Source organism: Lepidochelys olivacea, assembly GCF_965140295.1.
Source record: "Lepidochelys olivacea isolate rLepOli2 genome assembly, chromosome: 1".
Classification (NCBI taxonomy): domain Eukaryota; kingdom Metazoa; phylum Chordata; order Testudines; family Cheloniidae; genus Lepidochelys; species Lepidochelys olivacea.
In genome coordinates this window covers 264,163,366-264,190,815 of record NC_140411.1, presented here as the reverse complement: position 1 = coordinate 264,190,815, position 27,450 = coordinate 264,163,366, and the positions used below count along the sequence as shown (strand labels likewise).

Sequence of the window (27,450 nt, the reverse complement as noted above, 5' to 3'; positions counted from 1 at the left end):
AGAAAAGGAGTACTTGTGGCACCTTAGAGACTAACCAATTTATTTGAGCATAAGCTTTCGTGAGCTACAGCTCACTTCATCGGATGCGTACTGTGGAAAGTGTAGAAGATCTTTTATACACACAAAGCATGAAAGAATACCTCCCCCACCCCACTCTCCTGCTGGCAATATCTTATCTAAAGTGATCACTCTCCTTACAATGTGTATGATAATCAAGTTGGGCCATTTCCAGCACAAATCCAGGTTTTCTAACCCCCGCCCCCCCCCACACACAGAAACCCACTCTCCTGCTGGTAATAGCTTATCTAAAGTGACCACTCTCCTTACAATGTGTATGATAATCAAGGTGGGCCGTTTCCAGCAGAAATCCAGGGTTTAACAAGAACGTCTGGGGGGGGGGGGGGGGTTAGGAAAAAACAAGGGAAAATATTTCCCCTATTTCCCCTTGTTTTTTCCTAACCCCCCCCCCCCCCAGACGTTCTTGTTAAACCCTGGATTTGTGCTGGAAACGGCCCACCTTGATTATCATACACATTGCAAGGAGAGTGGTCACTTTAGATAAGCTATTACCAGCAGGAGAGTGGGTTTCTGTGTGTGGGGGGGGGCGGGGGTTAGAAAACCTGGATTTGTGCTGGAAATGGCCCAACTTGATTATCATACACATTGTAAGGAGAGTGATCACTTTAGATAAGATATTGCCAGCAGGAGAGTGGGGTGGGGGAGGTATTCTTTCATGCTTTGTGTGTATAAAAGATCTTCTACACTTTCCACAGTACGCATCCGATGAAGTGAGCTGTAGCTCACGAAAGCTTATGCTCAAATAAATTGGTTAGTCTCTAAGGTGCCACAAGTACTCCTTTTCTTTCTACAAAGAGACATATGGAAAGCAATTTACGAACAGAGTACCATAAGCATCATCAACTTTGATTTCCAGTTGAGATTCAAAAGATTGCAAAGGTTTTTTTTTAAATAGTTCTCCTGTTTAACTAATTGTGAAGGAGCCACTTGATAGCTGCTTTGCACCTCTAATCCAGGCAGGCAACCCCAAGCTATTATGACACTGGCTCCCTAGAACTTGAGATTTTATCTTGCTTTTCTATAGAATCCTGACAAAAACACAAGCTTATTTCCTTTAGCATTTTGAAAATCACATTAAATAAAACAGCAATCTTGCTAAAACAGCAATGCACTTAAGTTAGACTGATGGTTTCCTCAAATTTCAACACCATGTTCACTTTTGTCTTGTATACAAATACATGGATGTTTCTCAGTACAATTTCTTCAAGGCACAAGACTGAAAGGATGATGATGGTTACATCCAGCTTCCCACAAAACTTATATAATCAGTGCCCTTTCCCACCGATGAAGATGTGCCCCCAGCAATCCATGTATTAGTCACCTACAGACTGACCAATTTTAAAACGCCGGATCAGAGGCTGAAGGTGAAGGCAGCACAGAAACTCAACTGTACAGAATACAGGAAAAGATGCCAAGAGCATATCACTCTGCTGTTCTATGACCTGTCCCTATTCACTTATTCTACCAATTCAAAATCCTAGTCTTCAGCTGGCATTTTGAAAAAGTGCTCAGTTAGCCTAACTCTGCTCTGGTAGGAAGTCAATGGCAAAAGACCAATGCTGAATACTTTTGAAAATCCCAACCTTCATCTTTCAGCCCTCAGTGACATGGGACCTGGTAACATCAGGACTCCATTCACAACCCATCAAGACAGCTGCATAGTACCGCAAACACCAAAAGTTAAAAAATCAGGAGTCAGAACCCCCAAAATTATGAGGTTGTCTCAAATTGTAAGGTGGTGGTTGTTTTTTTTTTAATTTTAATGATTACTGAGCTGTCTTCTGACTTTAACTTCCCCTGTCCGCCTCCAATACGTGTGTCAATTCACATTGCCAATTTACAGTGAGAAATACAATTTTGGCCAACACATCAACGTTGCACTCCCAACCCCAAAACAACTTATTTTGTGACAAATCCCCAGCACTCACACTTATCCCAGTTACATATCAACTCCACACACCCAGCCACACAACAATTCTGCGCACCTCTTGCCTTGCAACCCTGTATGTGCCCCTTACTCCCAGCACACCTCTGCTCCTCCAGTGTAGGTTATTCATCCCCATCTAGACCTAGTCGGAGGAAAAGCTCCAGCGGGAGAGAGAGAGAGGCGCGCAAACGCACACACCTGGGAGGAGGGGCAGCTCCACTGGATCTTCACAACACACCAGGCCTAGGCAGCTTCAGAAGATCTTCACAAACACCCCTCTCACAGGCCTTGGGAGAGGGCAGCTCCAAGAGGGCCTTCTCCTCCTCCTCCATCCCAGGCCTGGTATGGCAGCATTATAGAAGAGGAAAGGGGAGGATAGAGGAGCAGAGAGAAGACTGACCCATTTTTCGAAAGAAGGGTGGGACAGGGACACCCTGAGCTGCTGGGTAATTTTTGTTCTCTCCTCCCCTTCTTCTCTTGAGAAAATAGTATTGGCTGCTCTCTTTCCCTCCTCCAAAACCTTCTTGGCTCTTGAGGAGAGAAGAAGTGTTCTGCAAGTCTCTTATCGCAGCTGTGATTGAGTGACTATACAAACAAACAAACTCCCCAGGAGGTGAGGACATGGGGGAAGGCAACCTATCAGACGGGATTTTCTCCAGACAGCCTGAAAAAAATCACTTGAAGGATGAGCCTCTCACGTCATGGGAAGACTGGCTCCAGCAAGGGCCAAATTTGTGTTTCTTATGATAAATATGTGAGAGTGGGCAACACTGCCTACATTCCTCTAGGACAATACAGCTATTGGTGCCAAGGACAAAACTTGCAAGAGCTAGAGACAAGGCATATTTGGTTAAAAGCTACTGACGATGGAACTTTATTCTAGAAGAGATAAGACTAAGCCCAAGGCTGAATTTTCAGAACAAAATACATGACTCACCTTTGTGCAAAAGGTTTCCTGCAAGAACTGAAGACAAGGAAAAACAGAGGAGAGAAAAATAAAAGAAACACACTAAGGAAACCTGCCAAGCAGAGAGCTGAATGCAGCATGGACAACCGTGAAAATCTCACCATATTTAGCTTTCACACTATGACGACTGGCACCATATAAACAGCTAAGAGATGAGTATCAGCACAATATCTAATGCTTTGCAAAGGCAGTATGTAATGGCATTCATGATTGGATACCTAGCTTGATTTCAAATAAAATGCACCCATTTTGCTCAGTGCCCTAAAATACCCTGTTAAGAAGTAATTTTTTTCCATCATAAGCTATGAAGTTTTTCAATTAAAAAAAACTATTTTCTGAGTTGCTAAGCTCTTGCTCAAGCACTTCTGACACGGTGATAACTCAGTTGCTTTAAGGCAGTTTTCATTCTTTTTACTTCAGTGTTTATTACTTTAAAAGGTTGTAACTTTACAGTCAGAAACACTTTATTGGCTAGTCTAGTGTTCAGAGGCAGAGCAGTAACTGTTTCTAATCATGTCAGTGTTCATAATACTCAGCTACATAAGAGGTACAGCTCTCTTGAATCAAAATTTAAAGTCCAGCTCTGGTTATTATTTACCAGTGAACTACATTTCTCTTTTTCCAGACTCAGTGTTATAGGAGTTCTGAGGATATCAGGTACTTTGGGTGTAACGCAAACATGTATATTTGGGAAGGGAACCACTCCAGTACTCCCTCCCAAATGGCAGTTGGAGCAGATGTTTTAAAAGGTGTTGCTTGACTAGTGTGGATGGAAGCTAAATAGAGGGTGCTTTGAGACATGAAAGACTTGACATTTCTTCAAGCACATATGGCAGAGAAGAAAGGTTAAACCTCCTTAGTTATCATCTAGTAATGCATAATGTATCTGTACTGCTCTAGGTTTAGGAGAAACTGAAATCCCATTGTCATGTGAGACTCACTTGGGCTGAACGACCGAAAGCTGAACAAATAAGAGCTGGTTTCATCAGGCTGGTAAGCAGGTAGTGCTGAAAAGAGTTACAAACAATCCCTGCAAGCCAGGGTGGATTTGATTTAAATCAAATTGATTTAAATCATTATTTAAATCACTAGTCGGGAAGACTCAATTTAATCATGGATTTCGACATCAAAGTGCTTTCTTGTTGGTTGTTATAACCTTAATACATATTCTTCACAACTCAGAGGTAGAGGTAGGTTTCATTTTTAGAAGGTACATTTTTAAAGTGATTTATTTTGAAAACTTTTCAGATTAGTTTTACAGCTATATCAGAAAATGAATGATTGGTTATTTCATTTACCAAAGGTAATTGAAGCAGATATTTATGAAATCAATGGGAGGTGAACTATCTCCAATTCAACAGGTTAATCATTAATATTTGGCGGATTTTCTTGCCATGCTGTATTAGGAGGAGAACATCACCAGACAGACATTTAAATTATTTTATTTAACTAAAACAACAACGTTATGTATTCTAGATGGTCTTCTTCAACAGCAAACATATAATATTTTAACAAAACAAGCATATGATTTTTTAATGTAGTTAAACATTCAAGTTTTTTAAAATCAGGTTTGTTTTTGTTAAACTTGTTTTTAACTAAAATAATAAAATGAAATATATTTTTTAAAAAATAAAAAATTAAATGGATTCTGTCAGCCAGGTCAACATGAGAAACTTAAAATATTGGCTTCTGCAGCTAACCCAGTCATCTTCACCTTCATTTTCCTGTTTGTTCATAATCTGGAAAAGAAAAACAAGCTTTCCTGCTTTTTCAGGTCCCAAACGATTTCTCAATTTGGAATGAATTAGTCCAAAGGAAGAAAATATTCTTTCTACACCAGCAGAAGAAGCTACTGCTGTTAAAAGTGAGATTATCACTTCAACAGTCTCTGAATCCAAGTGCTTCAGTGACTTCCACCAGTTCCCTGGTGTGACTTTCTTTAAAACATCAGCAGCAAGCATATTTATTGAGTGGTTCACCCTGAGCTCTGAAGTTTATTATAGTTGGCATTCTGTAGGGATGATTGCTGGATGTCCATGTCATAGCCAACTCCTCTTCTTCAGCAGTTAAGGTTTGACCCTGGTACCAAGTACTGAGAATATTTGTAAGAAAATGAGCTGGAAATAGTGCTTGTCCCATTCATTTTTTTAATGCTTGTAATTTAACTTCATCATTGCATATTTCTCTTTTTAAGATCTTACTCAGTTCCTTCCAAATTTCACCAGCGTCTTCAATAAAACAGCTATTTCCCTGAATTTTGTTCAAGGCTACAGAAATAGGCTTCAGAGTATTCAGCATGTGTTCCACATTTCTCTTAAGCCCAATGTTAAGAACTTTGGCTGTGACAGTGCCATCTATTTTTTCATGTTTTTGTTCGCAAACTATCATCAGATTAGGCCAGTTCTTGATATAGTGCTCAAAAAAGTCCACTACTGAGTTCCATCACACATCTTGTGGGAGAGTTAGCTTGGTTCCTCCCACTTTTTTCAGAGCAGCTGCTGAAAAGTGGTTGTTATGGAAATATTTTGCAATTTCAACAACATTAGCCTTTATTTCTGGAACACTGAAGTCTTTGGCTAGGAGGTTCACCAAATGAGCACTGCAACCGTACGTTATTAGCTTGGGACTTTCCTCACTCTCTTCTAAATAATTTCTTCTCATCTTGGATACATTTGCAGCATTGTCTGTGACCAAGCTGCATACTAGACATTTGAATTTTTTCCCACAGTTTATAGCTTTTACTGCTACTTCTTGTAAGTATTCTGTTGTGTGTGCATTTCCTGATGTATCAAGTGTTTCTGTAAGGAAGACATTCCCTTCTTCTGTTGTCACACAAGCACATATAACAGGATTATTGTGGACATTGCTCCCCACCCATCAAGACTCAGGTTAACAATTTCACCCTCTAGACCTTTTGTACACTGCTCACTTCCTTTTTCATACACTTTATCCAGCAATTTGCCTGCGACATCTGCTCTGTTGGGTGAACTGTATCCTGGTCTTAATGACTGAACCATGTTAATAAAGTGTGGGTTGTCAATCATACAGAAAGGAGAGTTGGTTCCTTAAACAAACCAGGCAATTTTTTCATCAATTACCTCTTTCTGTAATCTGCTCGTTCTTATCACAAACTTATCTGTGGTTGTTTCTGGATGATGGAGATTTTCTTTTCTTTTTGCTGCAGGTGATATACTGTGGCTATGTGACATACATGATGTGACTGAAACACTATCACTGGCAGATAACTCTGAAACTACAGAAAATGATGGTGATCTTGAAGGTGGACAGTCTTCAGAATCCTGTATGTTGAGGATGGGTTCTCCTAAACAAAATAAGTCAGTGCAGTTATTTAATTATTATTACCATACTGCTCATTTAGTATTACTCATTGCATTCACTGAGACTCAGTACTACTTTAAAGGTGAAATTGTAAAAGGAAGATCTATTTCAACTATTTATTTTTTATCACAACTGCATCTAAAATGATAGTACCATAGAGTAACAACTATATTTTTTGCTCAAACGTGAGAATTCAAGAATAGTCCAGAAGGAAGACAGGCAGTCCTTAAGAAAGAAGTATGAAATAAAAAAGTTTACCAACCTGAAGATCCTGCATGTTCAGACATGTTTCTTTCATCATCTTCAACGCAGCGTCCTCCTGAGAAGGAAAACTTCTCATGATGTTGTTTCATTCGGGCAACTGGGCCTTGCATTTCGTTGTTGCACTGTTTGCATTTTGCACGCATGCCTGTCTTACCCACAGGTAGAGGAACTTCATTAAAATATTCCCAAACTGGGTCTCTTTTACGACCTGCTGCCATTATAGGTTTTCCCTTCTAGTGAGAGAATGGTATGATAGATCTCAAATCAGTGAAGGCTACACTCAGAAAGACCTCAAGACTTCTGGAATATGCTGCTCAGTTTCACTTTTGTTTCTGCTGCCTGTCCCTCCGTTCTCACATTTATCTCCAGACTTATTCTCCTTGTCCAGATCTATTCCGCCCCCAATAATCTTCTATTCATTGAACTTTTTGAAACTTTGCACTTTTAGAGAGAGGTAAGGGATTGACTCTGTGTACACAAATTTGCAGAGGGACAGGGTTGAGGTCTGTTATTTCTCATCTCTACATATTATTTATTTAAAAACATTTTAGCTGTTAACAAGCATGTTATCTCTGGAGACACAAATCCAGTTTGAGAACTGCAAAACTAAGCATCTCTGATGGTATCTTCTAGACTGAACACTGAGTCCCATTGAGCAGATAGAAAGATTAACCTAAATCTATACAGAAGCCCCTGGAACCTCATAAAATTGGGTGCCTAATCCATGAACTATTGGAACTCATTTACAAAACTTTTCTTAAACGTTACATGAATATATTGTCTCATACTATAGAATTAGAATTTATAATCTCTATTCCATGATGAGATATCTTTGAGCTATAATATATCTTTATCTTTAGATAGGTTTTTTCCTCAAAAAGCATTTTATCAAAAAATCCTATTTAAATAAAAACCGATTTTTAATTTTTTTTTTAAAAAATCATTGATTTTTATCCATCCTGCTGCAAGCTGAGTTCACAAAAACTGACCATGTAGGAGTGAAGGGTAAGGAAGGGGGAGAGAACAAGAGTTAATAAACAGTGGTACAATCCAGATTCCCCTGAAAACAGATGGTGCAACAGGTCCACTACAGAGCAGCACTAGCATCTCCATCTACTAAGGTAGAAGCTAGCTTCCAATTATAAGTCTGACTTCCAGCCTGCTCCGCAAAGCTCATCTTACTCAAAGAAGCTAATACCCTGAATGTCACAACCCAGAACCATTTTTACCCAGGGATGAGAAATTTCTCAAGACTGTTTTGACTCATCATATCTCCAAAATGAGTTGGCCTACAAACTCCAAATGTATATATTTATTTTGTTGGCCTTGCTGAAGAGTAGAATCTTTCAGTGTTTGAGTTTGTTTGTTTGTTTGTTTTTCCAGGGATAGAGAGGAAGAGTTAGTGGAGAACTTGTAAAGATTTATAATATAAAGAGCTTATGTGAAGGGGTCTGTGCTCTGTGCTTCAGTAGGGAGGACAGGCATTAACGAGGAGCGTATAAGAACAGGGATACAAAGAGGAGGAATTGGAAAACTGGGTGGAGAGGACAGCAAGTACTCTATTCCTCCTTAACCTAGTGAATAAATGGGAAGCAACTAAGAACAAGTAGAGAAGTTAATTATTGTTCTTACACAGAAGGATTAATTTAGTAATATAAGGATTTGCATGTTGCAAGGTGTTCTCTTCCTTGAAGTGAGCCAACTGTTTGCTGTTTTGCCTTTAAAAAAACAAAAACAAAAAAAACACATTGAAGTAAAACCTGATCCTGACTCTCAACCAGTTAAACTAAGGTGGAGAAACAGTCTGTGCAGAGGTGCTTCAAAATTGCAAGATGCATTATTTTACTTTACGCCCTCCCTTCTTGTAATCCATGCCTCCATTCTGGGCCACACTGGTACAGAGCTGTCTTTATGAGGCTATTATAGTAGGCTTTCAATTTATTTTTAAATGTTTATAAATATAATCTGACCTGCTGCTGACAGCATGGTTTCCTGAGCCTAAACTAGGGGATGCTTGGATAGGTTGAGGGCAGGAGACCATGGGAAGCATTAAAGGGTAGGATTGTGGGAGCCATGGAGAGCTGTACTCCCTGGTCTAAAAATGAGGGCAAGGGGCAATGAGGGAGGCAAGAGGCTTTGTGAAGAACTGCTTTAAACTATGGATGAAAAGAGCTAATTAACTGTTCAGTCTTATTATTAAAGGGAGAAGGCATGCATGTATGTGTGGGCATGTGTGTAGAATCTGGGAGCACAAAAAAGGGACATCAAAAGTAAATATGGAATGGGGAAAGCTGGAGATTTTTATCCACATTTAAAAACTAGACACTAACATTTTCTAAATATAAAAATCTGTTAAGTGCATAAAGTTTTCGGTGTGAATAGAAGACTCTCCCCCTCTGTCATCCACTATTCTCACATCTCAAGCGGGTATAATTCTCTTCCTCCATCCCCAACTCACTCCTCCCCTTCTATGACTTACTACAATCTGCAGAAGGGGAGACAAGCTTTGATGTGCTCACAAGAACTGCCAGAAAAGTACTCTTCTCTCACAGGCCTTACAAGCTAACCCAATTTAAACTTTTGCTGTTTGTTTTCTTTCTTTGATTTTTTTTTTAAATGAAGGAAATCCCCAACAAAAATATCCATTCAAAACGAAGTTAAGTTGTTTCAGTAGAGTCCAGCTAACTTCCAAAAACATTTTATACTTTTTTAAAAACTCAAACACTGCTACTAGAGTCTGAAAAAGTACATTTAAGGGATCCATCCAGTCCTTCTTAACTCACTCCACCTGGCTTGCAGTCAACCTATTCAGCCTTAGCGCTGCCCTGTAACACTTCTAAACACATGAAACCGCAAACTAGCAAGGTCTGAATGCACTTACATAAATTTACATCACAATATAATCCAAACTTTTTCAACACACAGACCATTTCAGTTTTTCTATTCTACTAGCATTTCACTCTGTAAACAAACACACAGAACTGACATATGATGATGGACCTTGTGATTATAGTTCTTCTGAACTTTTGTCACATTAATAAACCTTCTATGAAAATCAATAGCATACACAGGACTTGAGAAAACTTGTCTGGAATCTTTTCCAGGTGAATAATATCAACTTCTGCAGAGTCTAAAGTGTCTTAAAAATAAATAAAAAATTAAAATTTCTACCCCTGGTATTTGCAAAGATAAAGAGGAACCAAGTGTAAGTGATGCAAACAGTTTCAGTGCCGCAGCTGCTCATAGATTTGCTAAACTGCAGCAGAGTGAAAGCTGGTCACTGTCTTATCAGTTTCCACTGCAGTCCACAGGGATTCTGAATAACAGCAGTACCACTGATAATAATTGGGTCAGTTTCTGTTCTGTTGCTGCTTGGGAAGGTCTGAGTAGCAACCAGAGGCGAACATTGGAGCTATTCACTGAGGATGAGTCAAAAAAAAAAACCAACCCTGCCGACAGGGTAGTTTGTGGAGATACCTACTACCACACCCTACAGCAGCCAAGACACCATAGGGGTGGGAAAGCAAATGAAACAAGAATACTCCTCCTCCCTTCCAGTAGTCATTGAGGGTTACGGGGGGAATTCAAATTTAGCAAATACATACTGGCTGGGGGCTGATAGGAAAGATTGACTTCCTCAAGGAAAGATCTAGAGACAGCACTCTAGTATTAATCCTAGCACCCTCCCCTTTCCCAAAAGCTAAGTGGTGTTTGCTTTCAACTAATGATATCCTAGACAGTGGAAGCCACTTCCCATCTTTTATCAGTCTGTGTCTGGTAGATGGTGGTCCTGTTGTCAGGTGCTGGTAAAATTCCCAAGCCCTGTGTCTGCATGTGTGGGTAGGTATGGGAGAGAGGGAGAGATTAATGGGATATGCTAAAAATTAGGTGCTCTTTTATTTGGTGGTGTAGAAAAAAGAAGAGATATACAAAGCATGGTAGACAGTGGAGCACACAATGAAGAGAAATAAGGAGAGAACAGATTGAGGGAGAATGGAGGAAAAGAGGAGACAGACACTGCTGATGATGTCCAGAAAAAAAATCACAATCTACTATAAGAAATAAGAGAAAGTAGAGAGAAAAGCAAAGAAAGCAGGTTCAACAGTATTCAGTATATGTTATTTGACAAATGTAATTAATATTTATCAAATAAGTTAAAGACTGTTCCCCCCCAGCATTCAACCAGCTCCACAGCTATTCAAATACCATTTGGCACATCTCATAACACCAGTAAAATTTTTCAAGTGTTGCTTAATTACTATTTTTTCCTTTGCTGCTCGGCCAGTCCTAGGTTAGATTTACATATTTTAAAAAGCTTATTAAATAATGGACCTTATCTTAAAATTAGACATCTTAAACAACTGAGGAGGGATAGCTCAGCAGTTTGAGCATTGGCCTTCTAAACCCAGGGTTGTGAGTTCAATCCTTGAGGGGGCCATTTACGGATTTGGGGCTTGGCCCTGCTTTGACCAGGGGGTTGGACTAGATGAGGTCCCTTCCAACCCTGATATTTTATGACTTATTCCTTAAAACTGCAGGAGTTGCAACTTTGGAGGAGTGATAGCACCAGTATTTTTTGCCCAAGTTTGCAGGCTTAGTCCTCAGTGGTGTTTGGGTGTATTCATCAAGTGCTTTGAATGTACTAAATAACATATTTTAATTACAAAAAGTATGCACAATTAAGTTTGATGGACAGTATAAATTAGGTGGGGTAATGCAGAGGATTAATTGTACAACACCATACCTACCATCTCCGTGAAAGTGATTTCTGCAGAACTTGGCAACCACAAATGCAGAACTTGTACAAATTTGTACCTCTTTCATTTTCAGCCCACAAACACATTGCTCAATAGTTAGATGTCAAGTTTTAGTGCAACATTTCAGTTCAACTACAGTGAGGAACTTATGGTGTTTTTCCAGTTTTATTTTTATTTTGATACTGCTTGTACTATCTGCTTAATAAGATTTCAGAAACCCCCGCCCCAAAAATAGGAAGTTTACACTCTTTCAAAGTACATTTAAGACTGAAATACGTATCAAATGTTAAATCTCTAGTACTTGTTCATAGATTTCCTTATACTGCACATATATTAGAGAAGAAACCTAAACCTTTCCAAATTAAGAAACAAATCTAAGGACAATACCTTCTGTTTTATTTGGATATACACTACTTGGGTTTTCCTTCTTCCAGTAGGGAGACTTAATTACTGGTCCAAACTCATGTTTATTCCCCCCATACTATCAAGTCAAAGCAAGATATTTCATCTCACCACACTTACCATTATATAAAACTAGTTACTTGATATGTGCAAATGGTGGGAAGGTGTGAGGGGGGAACATTCAAACCCTATGTGAATTATGTATTGCATTTTGAAACTTCCATGCATGATTTTCACAAACATACATACAAGCATAAGCTCCGGAGCCTCACCACTTTTTTAACCAGGCCAAACCTAAGTGGTACTACAACCCCACGCACCAGGTCTCAAGTCCACTCACTCAAATTTGGAGGGGAGGGCATAGGGGTTCATTAGCCAAGTGAATCAGGCTCTTGGGGGACAGGGGAATGCCTAAGTACAAAGCTGTTGAGGCAGTTAGATACTGGCTATAACACTTTCTCCATAGCTCAAGTTTCTTTTTGAGTTTCCTTACCTTCTGAATCACACAAATGATTCATGTTCTTTGAAAAATAGGTCTTTGAGATAAGGTAGGACAGCTTTACATCTCTTCCTATGACCACCCCTCCCACAAAATTGGACTCTCATCCATTTTACAGCAAAAGTTTCTTGATTTTTTTTCACTGTTCTGTGGTAAGAAAAAAGAAAAGGAGTACTTAGAGACTAACCAATTTATTTGAGCATAAGCTTTCGTGAGCTACAGCTCACTTCATCGGATGCATACTGTGGAAAATACAGAAGATGTTTTTATACACACAAACCATGAAAAAATGGGTGTTTATCACTACAAAAGGTTTTCTCTCCCCCCACCCTACTCTCCTGCTGCTAATAGCTTATCTAAAGTGATCACTCTCCTTACAATGTGTATGATAATCAAGGTGGGCCATTTCCAGCACAAATCCAGGGTTTAACAAGAACGTCTGAGGAACAGTGGGGGGGGGGGAGGGGAGAGGAACAAACAAGGGGAAATAGGTTACTTTTTATGATGACTCAACCATTCCCAGTCTCTATTCAAGCCTAAGTTAATTGTATCCAATTTGCAAATTAATTCCAATTCAGCAGTCTCTCGTTGGAGTCTGTTTTTGAAGTTTTTTTGTTGAAGGATAGTCACTTTGAGATCAGAAATCGAGTGACCAGAGAGATTGAAGTGTTCTTTGACTGGTTTTTGAATGTTATAATTCTTGACGTCTGATTTGTGTCCATTTATTCTTTTACGTAGAGACTGTCCAGTTTGCCCAATGTACATGGCAGAGGGGCATTGCTGGCACATGATGGCATATATCACATTGGTGGATGTGCAGGTGAATGAGCTTTTGATAGTGTGGCTGATGTTATTAGGCCCTGTGATGGTGTCCCCTGAATAGATATGTGGGCACAGTTGGCAACGGGCTTTGTTGCAAGGATAGGTTCCTGGGGTAGTGGTTCTGTTGTGTGGTATGTGGTTGCTGGTAGAGAACACTTCAATCTCTCTGGTCACTCGATTTCTGATCTCAAAGTGACTATCCTTCAACAAAAAAACTTCAAAAACAGACTCCAACGAGAGACTGCTGAATTGGAATTAATTTGCAAATTGGATACAATTAACTTAGGCTTGAATAGAGACTGGGAATGGTTGAGTCATTATAAAATAACCTATTTCCTCTTGTTTATCCCCCCCTTCCTCAGACGTTCTTGTTAAACCATGGATTTGTGCTGGAAATGGCCCACCTTGATTATCATACACATTGTAAGGAGAGTGATCACTTTAGATAAGCTATTAGCAGCAGGAGAGTAGGGTGGGGGGAGAGAAAACCTTTTGTAGTGATAAACACCCATTTTTTCATGGTCTGTGTGTATAAAAACATCTTCTGTATTTTCCACAGTATGCATCCGATGAAGTGAGCTGTAGCTCACGAAAGCTTATGCTCAAATAAATTGGCTAGTCTCTACGGTGCCACAAGTACTCCTTTTCTTTTTGTGAATACAGACTAACATGGCTGTTACTCTGAAACCTGTGGTAAGAAAGAAACTAATTTAGTTCCTGCCTCCTACTCTGATATATTTCTGTTGTTCCTGTGCTGGGGGAGATGTCAGACTACTTCTTGCAAATTTGAACTCTGGATAGTATTTTCTATACCATGGGCTATTGCCTTAACTTCCTGCTCCTCTCCTCAAAAAGAACAGGAGTACTTGTGCCACCTTAAAGACTAACAAATTTATTTGAGCATAAGCTTTCATGGGCTACAGCCCACTTCAGATGCATAGAATGGAACATATAGTAAGAAGATATATATACATACAGAGAACATGAAAAGGTGGAAGTTGCCATACCAATTCTAAGAGGCTAATTAAGATGAGCTATTATCAGCAGGAGAAAAAAAACCTTTGTAGTGATAATCAAGATGGCCCATTTCAGACAGCTGACAAGAAAGTGTGAGAATACTTAACATGGGGAAATAGATTCAATTTGTGTAATGACCCAGCCACTCCCAATCTCTATTCAAGCCCAAGTTAATGGTATCGAGTTTGCAAATTAATTCTAGTTCGGCAGTTTCTCTGTTCTTGAAGCTTCTTTGTTGCAAAATTGCCACCTTTAAGTCTGTTACTGAGTGACCAGACTTTTCCTTTTAGTTTCTCTTTCCTCCTTCCTTCCAGTTACTGAATAATCTTTTCTGTTCTCATCACGACGTTTCGTATTTCCACTGAGGTTAATAGGACTGTTCACACTTCTCAGGGGCTATTTTTTTCTAGCTGCATACAATTAGACCCATGGCATTCATTCATATCTGCAAGGTTTCTCAAATGAAATAGGTGGGAAATTAATTTTTAAAATAGAAACTCCAGTTCTACAGAAAATTGCAGGGCTACCAAAAATGTACATCTCAATTAAATCCAACCCTTGGCTTTGAAGTCACCAGGGTGTGGGACAATAGACAGAATAAACAGGATGCAGAAAAATCAAAGCAATCCATGAAGGAGTTTGAAAGTGCTACAGCAGTTTTACAAAAAGAAAAGGAGTACATGTGGCACCTTAGAGACTAACTAATTTATCTGAGCATAAGCTTTCGTGAGCTACAGCTCACATCAGTTTTAGTTATTAAATTAACCTAATTTTAACCTTACAACTTTGGCTACAAATATCTTATGCAGATATAAAATGAAAAGCAGCTCTGTGCAGAATCGCTTCTCGTCTTTGTAATATAAGACAAGAAACTTTTTTAAAATAACCTGATATTTTCTCATTGACCACAGTAAAAGCAACAAGTTAATATACAGACACAAAACACCAGATCTTTAATTTATGTAGCACTTCTGGGGCTAAAAGGACAATATTTATTATACACCCACAAATCAGAACATTAAAGTTACAAATTGTAACATTGTATCCCGGGGTCCCCACTGCGGTGCTCACGGGTGCAATGGCACCCGCCGGGGTAGTTGTGTGCACCCGCAGGACACCACGCTGCCGAAATGCCGCCGAGAAGCATTGCCATTTCTCGGTGGCATTTCAGCGCCGGAGTGTCTGGCACCCATCACATTCTTCTGGGAATAGGAATATGCTATTCCCACAGAAAGGTTGGGGACCACTGTAATGTATCATATTCTTTACTATAATATTCCGTGCCTACAGCCACTATTCTCCACTGGGTATGTTAGCTATACACAAGGAAATATGGGCACCTAAATAAACTTTTTTGTACTGACTACCCTCTGGACTGCAGGGCATGATCTGCTCTGGAAGTAGTGCTGCATCTATTCTTGCCTACCAGTCGGCTATCATTAATTCCTATCATAACTGAAGGACTTGACCGAGGGGACGTTTGTTTTAAATCCCTTTATAATGTGTCCTGGCTGCCTCAAACATCCCTATCATGGCTAGACCCTCGACTTCATGCCAGTTCAGCTACACTGATCCTTCTGGGCAGCAAGGGGCACAGTTATCGACTCACTAGGGAATGGACCTGGAGATGCACAACACAATCACGGAATTTGCACCTGCTTCCACGTTGAGGGGTTTATTATAGAAAATAAGAAGATTAAGAAGAGTAACTCCACAAGCAGCAAGAAGGGTTTGTAGCTATGGGCGCCAGTGGCAGACAAAACCAGCTCCAGCTGCCTTTCTGATACAACGGGACTCGCTGAGAAGACCCAGAGGGACGAGCTCAGGCAGGCAGAGCCATGGAACTGATCAGCCCTTTGCCCGGCGAGGCCGCGCCGCGCTGCGCTCAGGGTGTGGAGGGGGAGCCCTGCGGGGGTCTGTCTGTCTGTCTGTCACTGCGCTGGGAAGCCACCCTGGGTGCCTGGCACAGACTCCGACAGGTGGTGGGGGCTGCAGTATCTGTCTGGCCCCCAGACGGCCCCCGTGTCTGTCTCTCTCTCCATCCCGCTGAAGGGGCTGTGTACTGTCTCCCTCCATCCCCTGCCGGAGGGGGGTCAATCTGTCCGTCCCCCGGGGCAGCGGCGGTGTCTGTCTATCGCCAGGGGGGCCGCTCTCACCTGCTCGGGCCGCCGCCCACAGGAGGATGAGCCCCCAGCAGCAGCAGCAGCAGGCTGCGTGGCGGAGTCGGGCCATGCTGCTCCCCGCGTCTCCCGGCTGCGGGACTTGGGGAAGTTCGGAACAGCTCAGGGCAGGTCCCGCCGCTGCCCCCGCCTCCTCCCGGGGCCGGCTCACGCCCCGTCCGCTGAGCCCTGTGCTGGGGGAGAGGCTGCGGCTACACAGGACAGACTCGCTGCCCGGGAGCCGCCCTCCCGCCCGGGCTGTGCCTTGGCGGGGGGCTTGTCCCGGGGACACGGCACCGCCGTAGAGGGGGCGGGCGGCAGCGGCACCTGGACGCTCCCGGGCCCGCCTCGGGCCAGCATTTCCCGCCAAACACGGGGGCGGGGCAGGCCCGGCCTGGCTCGCTCCGCTCGTGCCCCACAAAACCCACCCAACACAAGCCCCTCAGCGCCGCAACAGCCCCAGGGCTGCGCCACCCACCAGCCCTTGCTCACACTTGCGTCTCTCTACGTGAGCTGTAGCTCACGAAAGCTTATGCTCTAATAAATTGGTTAGTCTCTAAGGTGCCACAAGTCCTCCTTTTCTTCTAGGTGCCTGTGTATTCCTCAGCCCTGACGCTCAGCAAGGGACTTACGGGCTGGGGGAGGGGAGAGAACGGCTCCTATTTTACAGGTGTGTTGGGGACACTGGGCACTATTCTAGGTAACTCGGGAGGGTGGAAGACCAGGAGTGTCCAGGAAGCCTTCCTGCTCTAGGCCCGGATAAACCAAGGCCCCTTTGCTTCTTGAACCCTCTGTGATCCTGCATAACACTGAGGAGGCTAGCGCACAAACAGACAGGTTTGCACACGGCTCCCCAGCCAAGGCCAGCCTCGGCCTGGGAAACAGATGGATAAGGCAGAAATGTTTAGCAAAAACTAGTAACAAATAGGACCAAATAAGGCAAGGCTCGGGCAATGCTGCTGAGAAAAAACACAACTGGCTGCTTTCGCCGATTGGCTACGGTATTGTACGGGGCAACAGGTAATTGGTTGCATAAGCTTGTGTAGTGAAGTAGGAAAAGGTATAAAATGTATACTGGAATCTGTTGCACTGCTGCAGGAGTTGAGACAGCTCAGTCTCCCTGCGCCCTATTTGGAGCTCCAAATAAATTTCTCTGCTTCTCCACCCCATTGTGATCATTGGCGTGACGCACACTGGGCAACGAACCCAGCTGTTGCTTGCCTCGGGCACTCTGTGCCGCTGTTGGGGACACTGGGGCATGGCCACTAGGTAACTCGAGGGGATGGAAGACCACGAGTGTCGATGAAGCCCCCTCACACTAGGCCCAGATGTCCTTGGCCCCACCCTACCCCGCCTGGAGGCACTCGCAGGAGCTCTGAGTACGAGGCCCAAGTGTCCTTCCCCCTCCCCCGCCTCCGCCTGGAGGCACTCACAGCAGTTATGCTGAGGATCTGCAACAATATGTTGTAGCAGAGTCAGACTGTCTGAAACTAAGCAAGGCCGAACAGGGCAGATATGGAAGAACGATGCTGACTAAAGCAGCTTTATGTATGGTTTAACAAATGATACAGAGAACAAGGGAACTAGCTGGGAACTGGATTGGCTGGCTATATGGATACTTAGGGCAGCTTGCTATTGGATAAGTATGCTGGGGAAAAAGATGTATAAAAGCCTGTGTAACTTCCTGCTCTGGGCGCAGGATTTGAGATTCTATTCTCCCTGTATCTTTTTGCAGCTGCAAATAAACTTTTCTGCTTCTCCACCCCGTTGTGATTATTGGGTGTAGCACACCGGGTAGCGAACCAACCCCAGCTGTTGTTTAGCCTCTCGGCACTGGGTGCCAGCAACAGCTTTTGGCGTCCCTGGGTGGGCGACGAGGCTGCTATTTAGCCTTGCCCGGACCTCTCCTGGAGGTCGAGGATTGCGGCGAGAGCCGACACCCAGCACGCACTGGTGAGTTCATCGGGGGCCTCGGAGGAGACGCGATTTGATCGACCCCGGAGGGCACAACGGTGCAACGCACTCATATAGTGGAGAAGCAGCTGTGGACGACGGTGAGGAACCGGTCCCTTGGATAAGGTAGGAACCTTTTGAAATCCGGATTGTATGCTCTGTTGGAACCTGGGGACGCCCAGAGTTACCCTGTAGGTATGGGACAGAGACAGAGCTCGGGGATTAGGGCATGGTGTACGCCCCTAGAGTGCATTCTAGCAAACTGGAAGGTATTTGGTGAGGATCCGATGACTAAGAGACAATTAAAATGATTCTGTACAGTTGACTGGCCTCAATATCAACTAGAGGACCAGAAGTGGTGGCCACCAGGAGGGTCAATTAATTACAACACGATCCTTCAGTTACTCCTGTTCTGTCAGAGAACAAGGAAATGGAATGAACATTGGTATGCGCATTTGTTTCTGACTTTATGTACTCGACCAGATATTTTACAGCACTGTAATCTGACTCCGACTGGTTCGGTAGCAGCTAATGTTAGTCTCCAGACCCCCACCCCCACTGTAATGGCAGAGCCGGTGTCCCCTTCGGCCCCTACACTCACACCTTGTAAGTCCCCAATGGTTGGCCTATACCCCTTAATCACCGAAACTAAAGTTGCCCGGTCTGGATCGGATAGGCGTCCGGCGATGACTATGCAGGTTTATACTTATGTGCCCTTTAATCCTGTGGATTTGGCTGCCTTCAAAGCACAGGCAGGAGAGTTTTCCACCAACCCAAGCAGGTTTATATCAGTCTTTGAGAGGTGCCTCAGTAGTCACAAGCCGGACTCGGATGATTGTAACATCCTCCTGCGAACCCTATTGTCTGAGGTTGAAAGACAACAGGTTATGTCCAAGGCAAGGGAGGAGGCGCAGAAACGGTATGACCGGGATCGTATTAATGTCCCTGACCCAGATGCACAAGTCCCCCGAGCAGACCCCAGGTGGGATCCAAATGATCATGGGGATATGACCCGTCTTACCTCCTATAAGGAGTTACTTTTGCGTGGACTCCGTCACTTGGCTGTCCGACATAATAATTGGGCAAAGCCATATGAAGTAATGCAGGATTTAAAAGAAAGCCCAGGGGCCTTTCTACAGCATATTCGGGACACAATTCGACAGAACACTAATGCAGACCCCGATGATCAGGCAACTGAGTCAATTATTAAGGGAATTTTTACAAGCAGAGCAGCCCCTGATATTAAGAGAAAGTTACAAAAAAAGGAGGATTTAATGGGCATGACCATGGCACAAATCTTAGAGACTGCAAACCGAGCTTATAGTCTGAGAGAGACAGAGAAGGATAGAAAGCAAGTGAGGACTGATGGTAACAGCTGTACAGGCCGGCACTAAGGGAAGTGGCCGGGGAGGAAGGGGCCGTGGACAAGAACGTCCAGGCTCGCAGGAGAGACAACTGGGTCGCAACCAGTGTGCCTTGTGTTGACAAGAGGGACACTGGAAAAATTAGTGCCCAAAGAGGAAGAAAAGGGGGGTGCATCTATGATGGCGATGGCGGAGCAGGAATAGGGGTGTCAGGGGAGACGGACCACCCTACCCCCGGAACCCTGAGTAAAGATGCGGGTGAGAAGCTCAGAAATAGATTTTTTAGTGGACTCTGGAGCGGCATGAACTGCTGTAAATCGACCCCTTCAGTTGCCAGTAGCAGATTCCCTTACTGTGGTGGGAGCCACAGGCAGGGACACCAAGTGCCCAGTGTATGCCCCAGCAGAATGCGCTTTGGGAAACCGAACTATATCCCACAAGCTGGTATACCTCCCTGAGTGTCCAACACCTCTGCTGGGATGGGATCTGCTTTGTCGCCTCGGTGCCACCCTGCATTTTACTGAGGATGAAATAACCCTTACCTTACCCCCTGAGAATGCATGGATCATGACCCTTGCAGTTGAGCCCTCAGCCATGCAAGCCCCAGAATGGAGCCCGTGGGAAGACCAGGTGTACCCTCTCGTGTGGGCATCAGGAATCCCAGGAAAGGCTACCCACTAGACCCCCATTACTATTCAGCTCATACCAGGGAAAGGCCCTGTGCAAGTAAAACAGTATCCAATCAAGAGGGAAGCCAGAGAAGGTTTACAGGAAACTATAGATCAATTCCTAATGTATGGTATTCTCCGGGAATGTCAGTCAGCCTGGAACACTCCCATTCTACCAGTACAGAAGCCTGATGGCACTTATTGGCTGGTACAGGACCTAAGCGCAGTCAATGAACGGGTTAAGACTCTGCACCCTCTGCACCCTCTTGTCCCTAACCCGTATACCTTATTGGCTTCTACAGGGGGACAGTATACCCATTTTTCAGTCCTCAATCTGAAAGATGCTTTCTTTACCATCCCAGTTGCCACCCCGTCACAGGAGATTTTCTCCTTCGAGTGGGAGGACCGAAAAAGGGTCAAAAAGCAACTTTGCTGGACAGTGTTGGCCCAGGGATTTAAAAACTCCCCCACCCTCTTTGGCCAGGCTCTGGCCAGGGACCTAGAGGAGTGGGATAATGCGGAGGCCCTCCTTCTGCAGTATGTAGATGATTTGTTAATTGCCACTGTGGGCCAAACCCCCTGCCTTAAAGCCACCGTGAGCCTCCTGAATTTTATTGGACTCCGGGGATATCGGGTAGCATGGAGTAAGGCTCAAATCGCCCTCCCAGAGGTACGGTACCTCGGGTTTCACATACGGCAAGGGGAGCGTCAGCTTTCAAGTGAAAGAAAGGAAGCTATCTGTCAAGTTCCTACCCCAAGTAATTGTAAGCGGCTCAGGGCATTTCTGGGTATGGCAGGCTTTTACAGGATATGGATCCCAGAGTTTGGACTGTGGGCTAAACCCCTGTATGACTGTGTAAAAGGAGCGGATCATGACCCCTTCTATTGGACCTTAGAGGCTGACGGGGCATTTAAAATCTTGAAAAGGAAGTTGATGGAAGCCCCGGCTCTGGGCCTGCCGGATCTCTCTAAGCCATTTCAGGGGGTGGCCCTAGGAGTACTCACACAGCTGTTAGGAGCATGGACACGTCCTGTGGCTTATTTTTCTAAGCAACTGGATCAGGTTTCAAAGGGTTGGCCGGCATGTTTACGGGTGGTTGCAGCTACTGCCCTAGTGCTTGAGGAAGCCGAGAAGCTAACATTGGGAGGGGTTATGCAAATCTATACTCCCCATATGGTCCGAGCCTTATTGGATGCAAAGGGAGGGCTTTGGCTCACCTAGGCTCGGATTGCTCGGTACCAGGCTAAGCTGTTAGAGAACTCTGAAGTCACCTTACAGCCTTGCCCCTCCCTTAACCCAGCCACCCTCTTGCCAGAAACAGAGGAACACAAATGACTGTTTAGAGATCATAGATGTCCAGTACTCCAGCCATCCGGATTTAAAGGATGTACCCCTCCCAAATGCAGATTATGAGTGGTACACTGATGGTAGCAGTACTGTAAAAGATGGGCAAAGGAGGGCGGGTTATGCTGTTGTGACCCTCCATGACACTGTGGAAGCTGAAGGTTTGCCTGCTGGGACCTCTGCCCAGCTTGCCGAACAAATAGCCCTGACCCGTGCACTTGAACTGTCAAAAGGAAAGTGGGTCAACATTTTTACTGATTCAAAGTATGCTTTTGGTGTGCTGCATGCTCATGCTGGCCTATGGAAGCAAAGGGGAATGCTGACAGCCCAAGGCTCCCCAGTCAAGTACGGGCCCCAAATCCTCCGGCTCCTAGAAGCCATACAACTTCCCTTGGAAGTGGCGGTGGTACACTGTAAAGCCCATCAAAGGGAAGACCAAGATGTGGCCAGAGGTAACGCCCGGGAAGATAGAGAGGCTAAGCATGCTGCCACCCTGCCATCCCCTCAGACTGAGAACGTCCATATGCATGCCCTTACCCCATCAGTAGGGGAGCTTCCAGTACTCTGGGGAGGAGAGACAGCTAACTGACAAACTCGGTCTCCGGGAAAAGGAGGGATGGCTCCATTCCCCGGAAGGGAAGGTCCTCTTACCAAAGGGCCTGATCCAGCCGGTGCTGCAGAAACTACATCAAACCACTCATGCTGGCAGGGAAGCACTTATCCAGCTAATGGCAAAATACTTTATCACTTCCGGACTCCGACCCTTGGCTGCCCAGGTACAAGCGGACTACTTAGTCTGCCAAAAGAATAACCCCCGACCGGGACATCCTGTGCCACCAGCTGCCCTAGAACCCACTCCGGGCCATAGACAAATGTGGCAAATAGACTTTACTGAGTTTCCCCGGACCCAAGGGTTCAAATATCTCCTTGTCATAGCGGATCGGTTCAGCGGATGGCCAGAAGCCTTCCCATGCCATAATTGCACTTCCAGAACAGTGGCCCTCAAGTTTGTTAAGGAGATCATTCCTTGCTTTGGACTCCCCTGGTGGATGGAATCTGACAACGGGACACACTTCATGTCAAAAATCATTCAAAGCATCTCACATGCCTTACAGATCCCCTGGAAACTCCATACGCCCTGGAGACCGCAAGCCAGTGGTGTAGTGGAGCGTACCAATCAGGCCCTTAAACGGCATCTCTCAAAAGTGTACCAAGAAGCCTCACTGCGATGGCCTGATGCTTTGCCCCTCATCCTACTTCGTATCCGCGTTCTCCCTAAGGGTTGATTAGGGCTTAGTCCCTTTGAAATTATGTTTGGAAGGGCATGGCCTATAAATGGCACCCCGGTTCTGTCAGGGGAATGGGAGCTGGGTAATGTTTTTTTGTCACAGTATATGTGTTCCCTGTCTGCTGTTCTCTTGTCTCTTCACAGGTATACAAGGATTCCCAGCCTCTCCCCTGGGACTCTCCCGTCCACTCCTTACAGCCCAGTGACTCTGTGCTTGTTCATACCTGGAAAGACGAGCCTCTCCAGGAAAAGTGGAAAGGACCCTATACCGTCCTGCTGATCTCCCATACAGCGGCAAAGATCGAGGAACACAAGAACTGGATCCATCACTCTCGTCTGAAGGCAGTACCTGCCCCCTCGTCAGCAGGACAGTGGACCGTCCAACCTGCTGACTCCTCATCTAGTGACGATCTCGGGCTAAAGCTACTGTTTAAAAGACACAAATAGTGGGCACCTTAACGCTAAAATGGGCCCACCCAGGTCCTGGAGACCCTGGGTTGGGAAGACTCTGGTGATAATTAATTGGGTAACATTGTTATTCTCTGTATTGGTATTTCCAAACCATGCATATCGGGAGCATAACTCCATTGTTTCGCTTGCGCACAATGTTGCTACTTTAACAAACCAGACTAATTGCTGGGTATGTGCTCCAACTCCACTGTCCCCCAAAACGGGAATGCCCCTTGACATGCTGCCCCTGACCCTAGCAGAATTAGCCGCCACCAAAGAGCAGGAAAGAACGGACTCGCCATTCTGGAATAAGACCTCTTTACAGCAAGCCACCTAACAGGACCAGGAGTATTCAGTTGCAATACTCACTGAGGAAGTGTTATGTTTTACCCGAAGCCAATCTGATCACTATGGGCGTCCTGTGGGAAAAAGCTCCTTTGTTATTACACAGTGGGCTGATGGGTATTGGATAAAGACCAAAAGGGGAGGCCAACAGTGTGGGTGTAATGGTTCCTCCTCTTTTAGGGAAACTCTTACAAATAATCTTACCACAAAAGAAAGGTTTGGAAATATAACTTGCCGTCCAGTTAACATCTCCAATGTAGCAAGCCAATGATGGGGTTTGTAGTGGTCCCTATGGCGAGTGTAATTTGAACGGCACAGTTAGAAACGCCCCCACTTGTACCCAATCAGGAGGATGGGATGCCCCCTTAGGGGCATATGAACTGTTTGGAAAAGCAGCCAAAGCAGCCTTAAATATCCCAGGAATCCCCTTAAGAAACAGTCCTTACTGGGCCCTACAGGGTCACTATTTTGTATGTGGCCAAAAGGCTTACAAGGTGCTGCCAGCCAACTGGACAGGTAGCTGTTATATAGCTCATGGAGTTCCTCTTCTTTCCATAACTGCCACACTGCCCAAAGGAAAGATTAGAAATGCCCGAAATACCTCTGTTGAGTCACGAGAAAAGACCCTGCGGCGACTGACTACGGCATTGGAGGGCAATATGAAGAATTCCCTCACAACCGAGAAGCTTGTAGGGTGCTCTGTACTGGGAATAGCGCCACTGTTTACTGGGCCAGCCATGGCATGCATAGGCCGCTATACTGTAAGGCTGCAAATGGTACTTGAGAAAGTTGCCTTAGAGTTAGAGGACTCGGTTAGTGATTTAGGGTCAGCAGTAAAAACATTAAATAAAGAGGTACAGCAGCTCAGGACGTTTTCCCTCCAAAACAGGCTGGCTTTGGACTATCTCTTGGCATCCCAAGGAGGGGTTTGTGCCCTCGTCGGGCCCCAATGTTGTATATATTTAAATGATAGCAGTTATGAAATCTATGAAAAGGTGGTACAGGCTGAGGCCCATGCCCGAGCCGGAGCACAGGTGGCCTATGCCGCCCCAGAGAGCGATTGGTTGCAAACCTTGTTTTCAGGCTGGGGTTTGTCGTTTTGGCTTGGTGGTTTATTTAGCCTGTTATTGAAACTTCTCTTTCCTGTATTGCTTGTATTACTGGTATTATGCTGTGCAGTATCATGTGTCAGGGCCCTTTTGCAAAAGTTAATAAGTCATTCTCTTCAGGGCTATCACAAAGTGCTTATGCAAAGTCCTATTTGTAAAGAAATAAGTAGCCCAAGTGAGAAAACTCAGAGCCAAGGTTGTTGAGTGTTCTCAAAGGAGGGAGTTGTTGGGGACACTGGAGCATGGCCACTAGGTAATTTGAGGGGATGGAAGACCATGAGTGTCGATGAAGCCCCCTCGCATTAGGCCCAGGTGTCCTTGGCCCCCCGCTCCCGCCTGGAGGCACTCGCAGCAGCTCTGCGTACGAGGCCCAAGTGTCCTTGCCCGCCCCCCTCCCCCCCACCTGGAGGCACTCACAGCAGTTATGCTGAGGATCTGCAACAATATGTTGTTGCAGAGTCAGACTGTCTGAAACTAAGTAAGGCCGAACAGGGCAGATATGGAAGAACGATGCTGACTAAAGCAGCTTTATGTATGGTTTAACAAATGATACAGAGAACAAGGGAACTAGCTGGGAACTGGATTGGCTGGCTATATGGATACTTAGGGCAGCTTGCTATTGGATAAGTATGCTGGGAAAAAGGATGTATAAAAGCCTGTGTAACTTCCTGCTCTGGGTGCAGGATTTGAGATTCTATTCTCCCTGTACCTTTTTGCAGCTGCAAATAAACTTTTCTGCTTCTCCACCCCGTTGTGATTATTGGGTGTAGCACACCGGGTAGTGAACCAACCCCAGCTGTTATTTAGCCTCTCGGCACTGCGTGCCGGCAACACCGGCAACAGGTGGGAGCTCGTTACAGGGTGAATCGACTTGCCCAAGGTCACAGGGGGAGCCTCTGACCTGGGAAATGAACCAAGATCAACTGTCTTTAGTGTCTCATGCCCTATTGTCTACTCAATACCAGTGATTCACCATCTGGGGTCTGATGCCCCTGTGGGGGCCATCAAAGTAAACCAGAGAGGAGGACTAGCATTGGAAACGCTGGGGCTTAGGCCAGGAAGCTGAAACCTGAGCCCCACCGCGCAGTGTTGACGCCACAGTCTGAGCAACAAAACTTCACTGGGCCCCCTATGGTATGCGGCTCCAGGCGGTTGCCCTGCTTGCTATCCCCTAATGCTGACCCTGGCTTTTAAGCTACTGGATATGCAGAAAAACAGTTGTGGCACAGACGGGCCAAGGAATTTTTATAGCATTTGAGGGGGACCTCAGGAAGAAAAAGGTTGAAAACCCCTTCTCTATACCATTCTTCCCACTGCTGGGATCAGGGCTGGCCTCTCTTCAGCTTCCCCTATGGATGCTTGTCTTCCAATCCTAAATCCTTGCTTTTCCTGCCAGAGGCAGATTCATCACAGCAGCAATTTCCTATATGTTGCGTGGGTCATGGTGTTATGCCTCGGACTTGCTGCTTCATCCAATGGCCCATAGCACCTAGTTCCAATAGGTGCCATTTTAACCCATCGCTTCCAGGTACATTCAAGAACCACAAAGTGGCTGTCAGAAAAGCACGCAATATAACAATGTATTTATTACAAGAATGAGGCCATGCCCTGTGAGACCACACATTTTCCATCAAAGAAAGACCAGTTCCTTATGCTGCTAAAAAAATATGTCTAACATGGTCATGCCTCAGAAGGCGAGATGATAAAGCAGCAGCATCCCTCCTCTGCCCCCTGCAATCCAGATTACTTGTAGATCCTGTAGACTTTCTTGTCCTATTTTGGGTATTCCTCCTGATGTTCTAAAGCAGCTGTTAACACATGCCCACACCTTGAATACTGCGTGCAAAAAAAAGATATATTAGAATTGGAAAAAGTACAGAGAAGAGCAATGTAAATTATCAGGGATATGGAGCAGCTTCCATGTGAGGATTAAAAAGACTGGAACTCTTCATCTTAGAAAAGAGATGAGTGAGGGACATATGATACAGGTCTATAAAATCATAAAGGGTGTGGAGAATGTGAATAAGGAAGTGTTATTTACTCCTTTGCATAACACACAAACCAGAGGTCACCCCATGAAATTAAGAGGCAGCAGGTTTAAAGTCAACTTGTGGAACTCATTGCCAGGGGATGTTATGACAGTCTAAACTATAACTGAGTTTAAAAAAGAGAGAAGTTCATGGAGGATAGGTCCATCAACGGCTATTAGTCAAAATGGTCAGGGACTCAACCCCATATTCTGGGAGTCCCTAAACCTCTAACTGCTAGAGGCTGGCACTGGAATGTCAGGAGATGGATCACATCATAAATTGCCCTGTTCTGTTCACTCTATCTGAAGCATCTGGCACTGACCACTAGATGGACCATTGGTCTGAACTAGTATTGCCATTCTTACCAGGACTCTTTTAAAGGTTGTCACTGTAGTTTGTGTGGTAGCTCTTTCATATCTGGGTCAGATGAGCTCTCATTCAAGTCACACACCAAGGCTTGGGCTCATGCCCAAAGCTCATATTGCAGTACTGTAGCAGTAGCAGGGATGCAGCACTACTAAATATACCATCCTTGTGCAAAACTGTTTTGTCCTTGTTGCTATTCTAGTTGAAAGGTAAAGGTCCCAGAGTGCTTCTTAAAAAGAGGTGAGGATAAACCCCCAGTGCAGTGGCTAACTATTCCTCCTTCAATAAAATTAGTTCTAAT

At 44.6% G+C, this 27,450-nt stretch overlaps 1 protein-coding gene across 1 annotated transcript in view; it reads right to left on the bottom strand.

The window, feature by feature from the left end:
• The window catches only part of PLBD1 (phospholipase B domain containing 1), a 53,536-nt gene extending 36,972 nt beyond the window's left edge, over positions 1-16,564 (bottom strand). Inside the window, exon 1 of the mRNA XM_084617449.1 lies at positions 16,229-16,564. Within this exon, the coding sequence (XP_084473575.1) occupies positions 16,229-16,304 (76 nt within the window). The 5' untranslated portion in view covers positions 16,305-16,564. The remainder of the gene's footprint in view (positions 1-16,228) is intronic.
• Between the last annotated feature and the right edge of the window lie 10,886 nt (positions 16,565-27,450).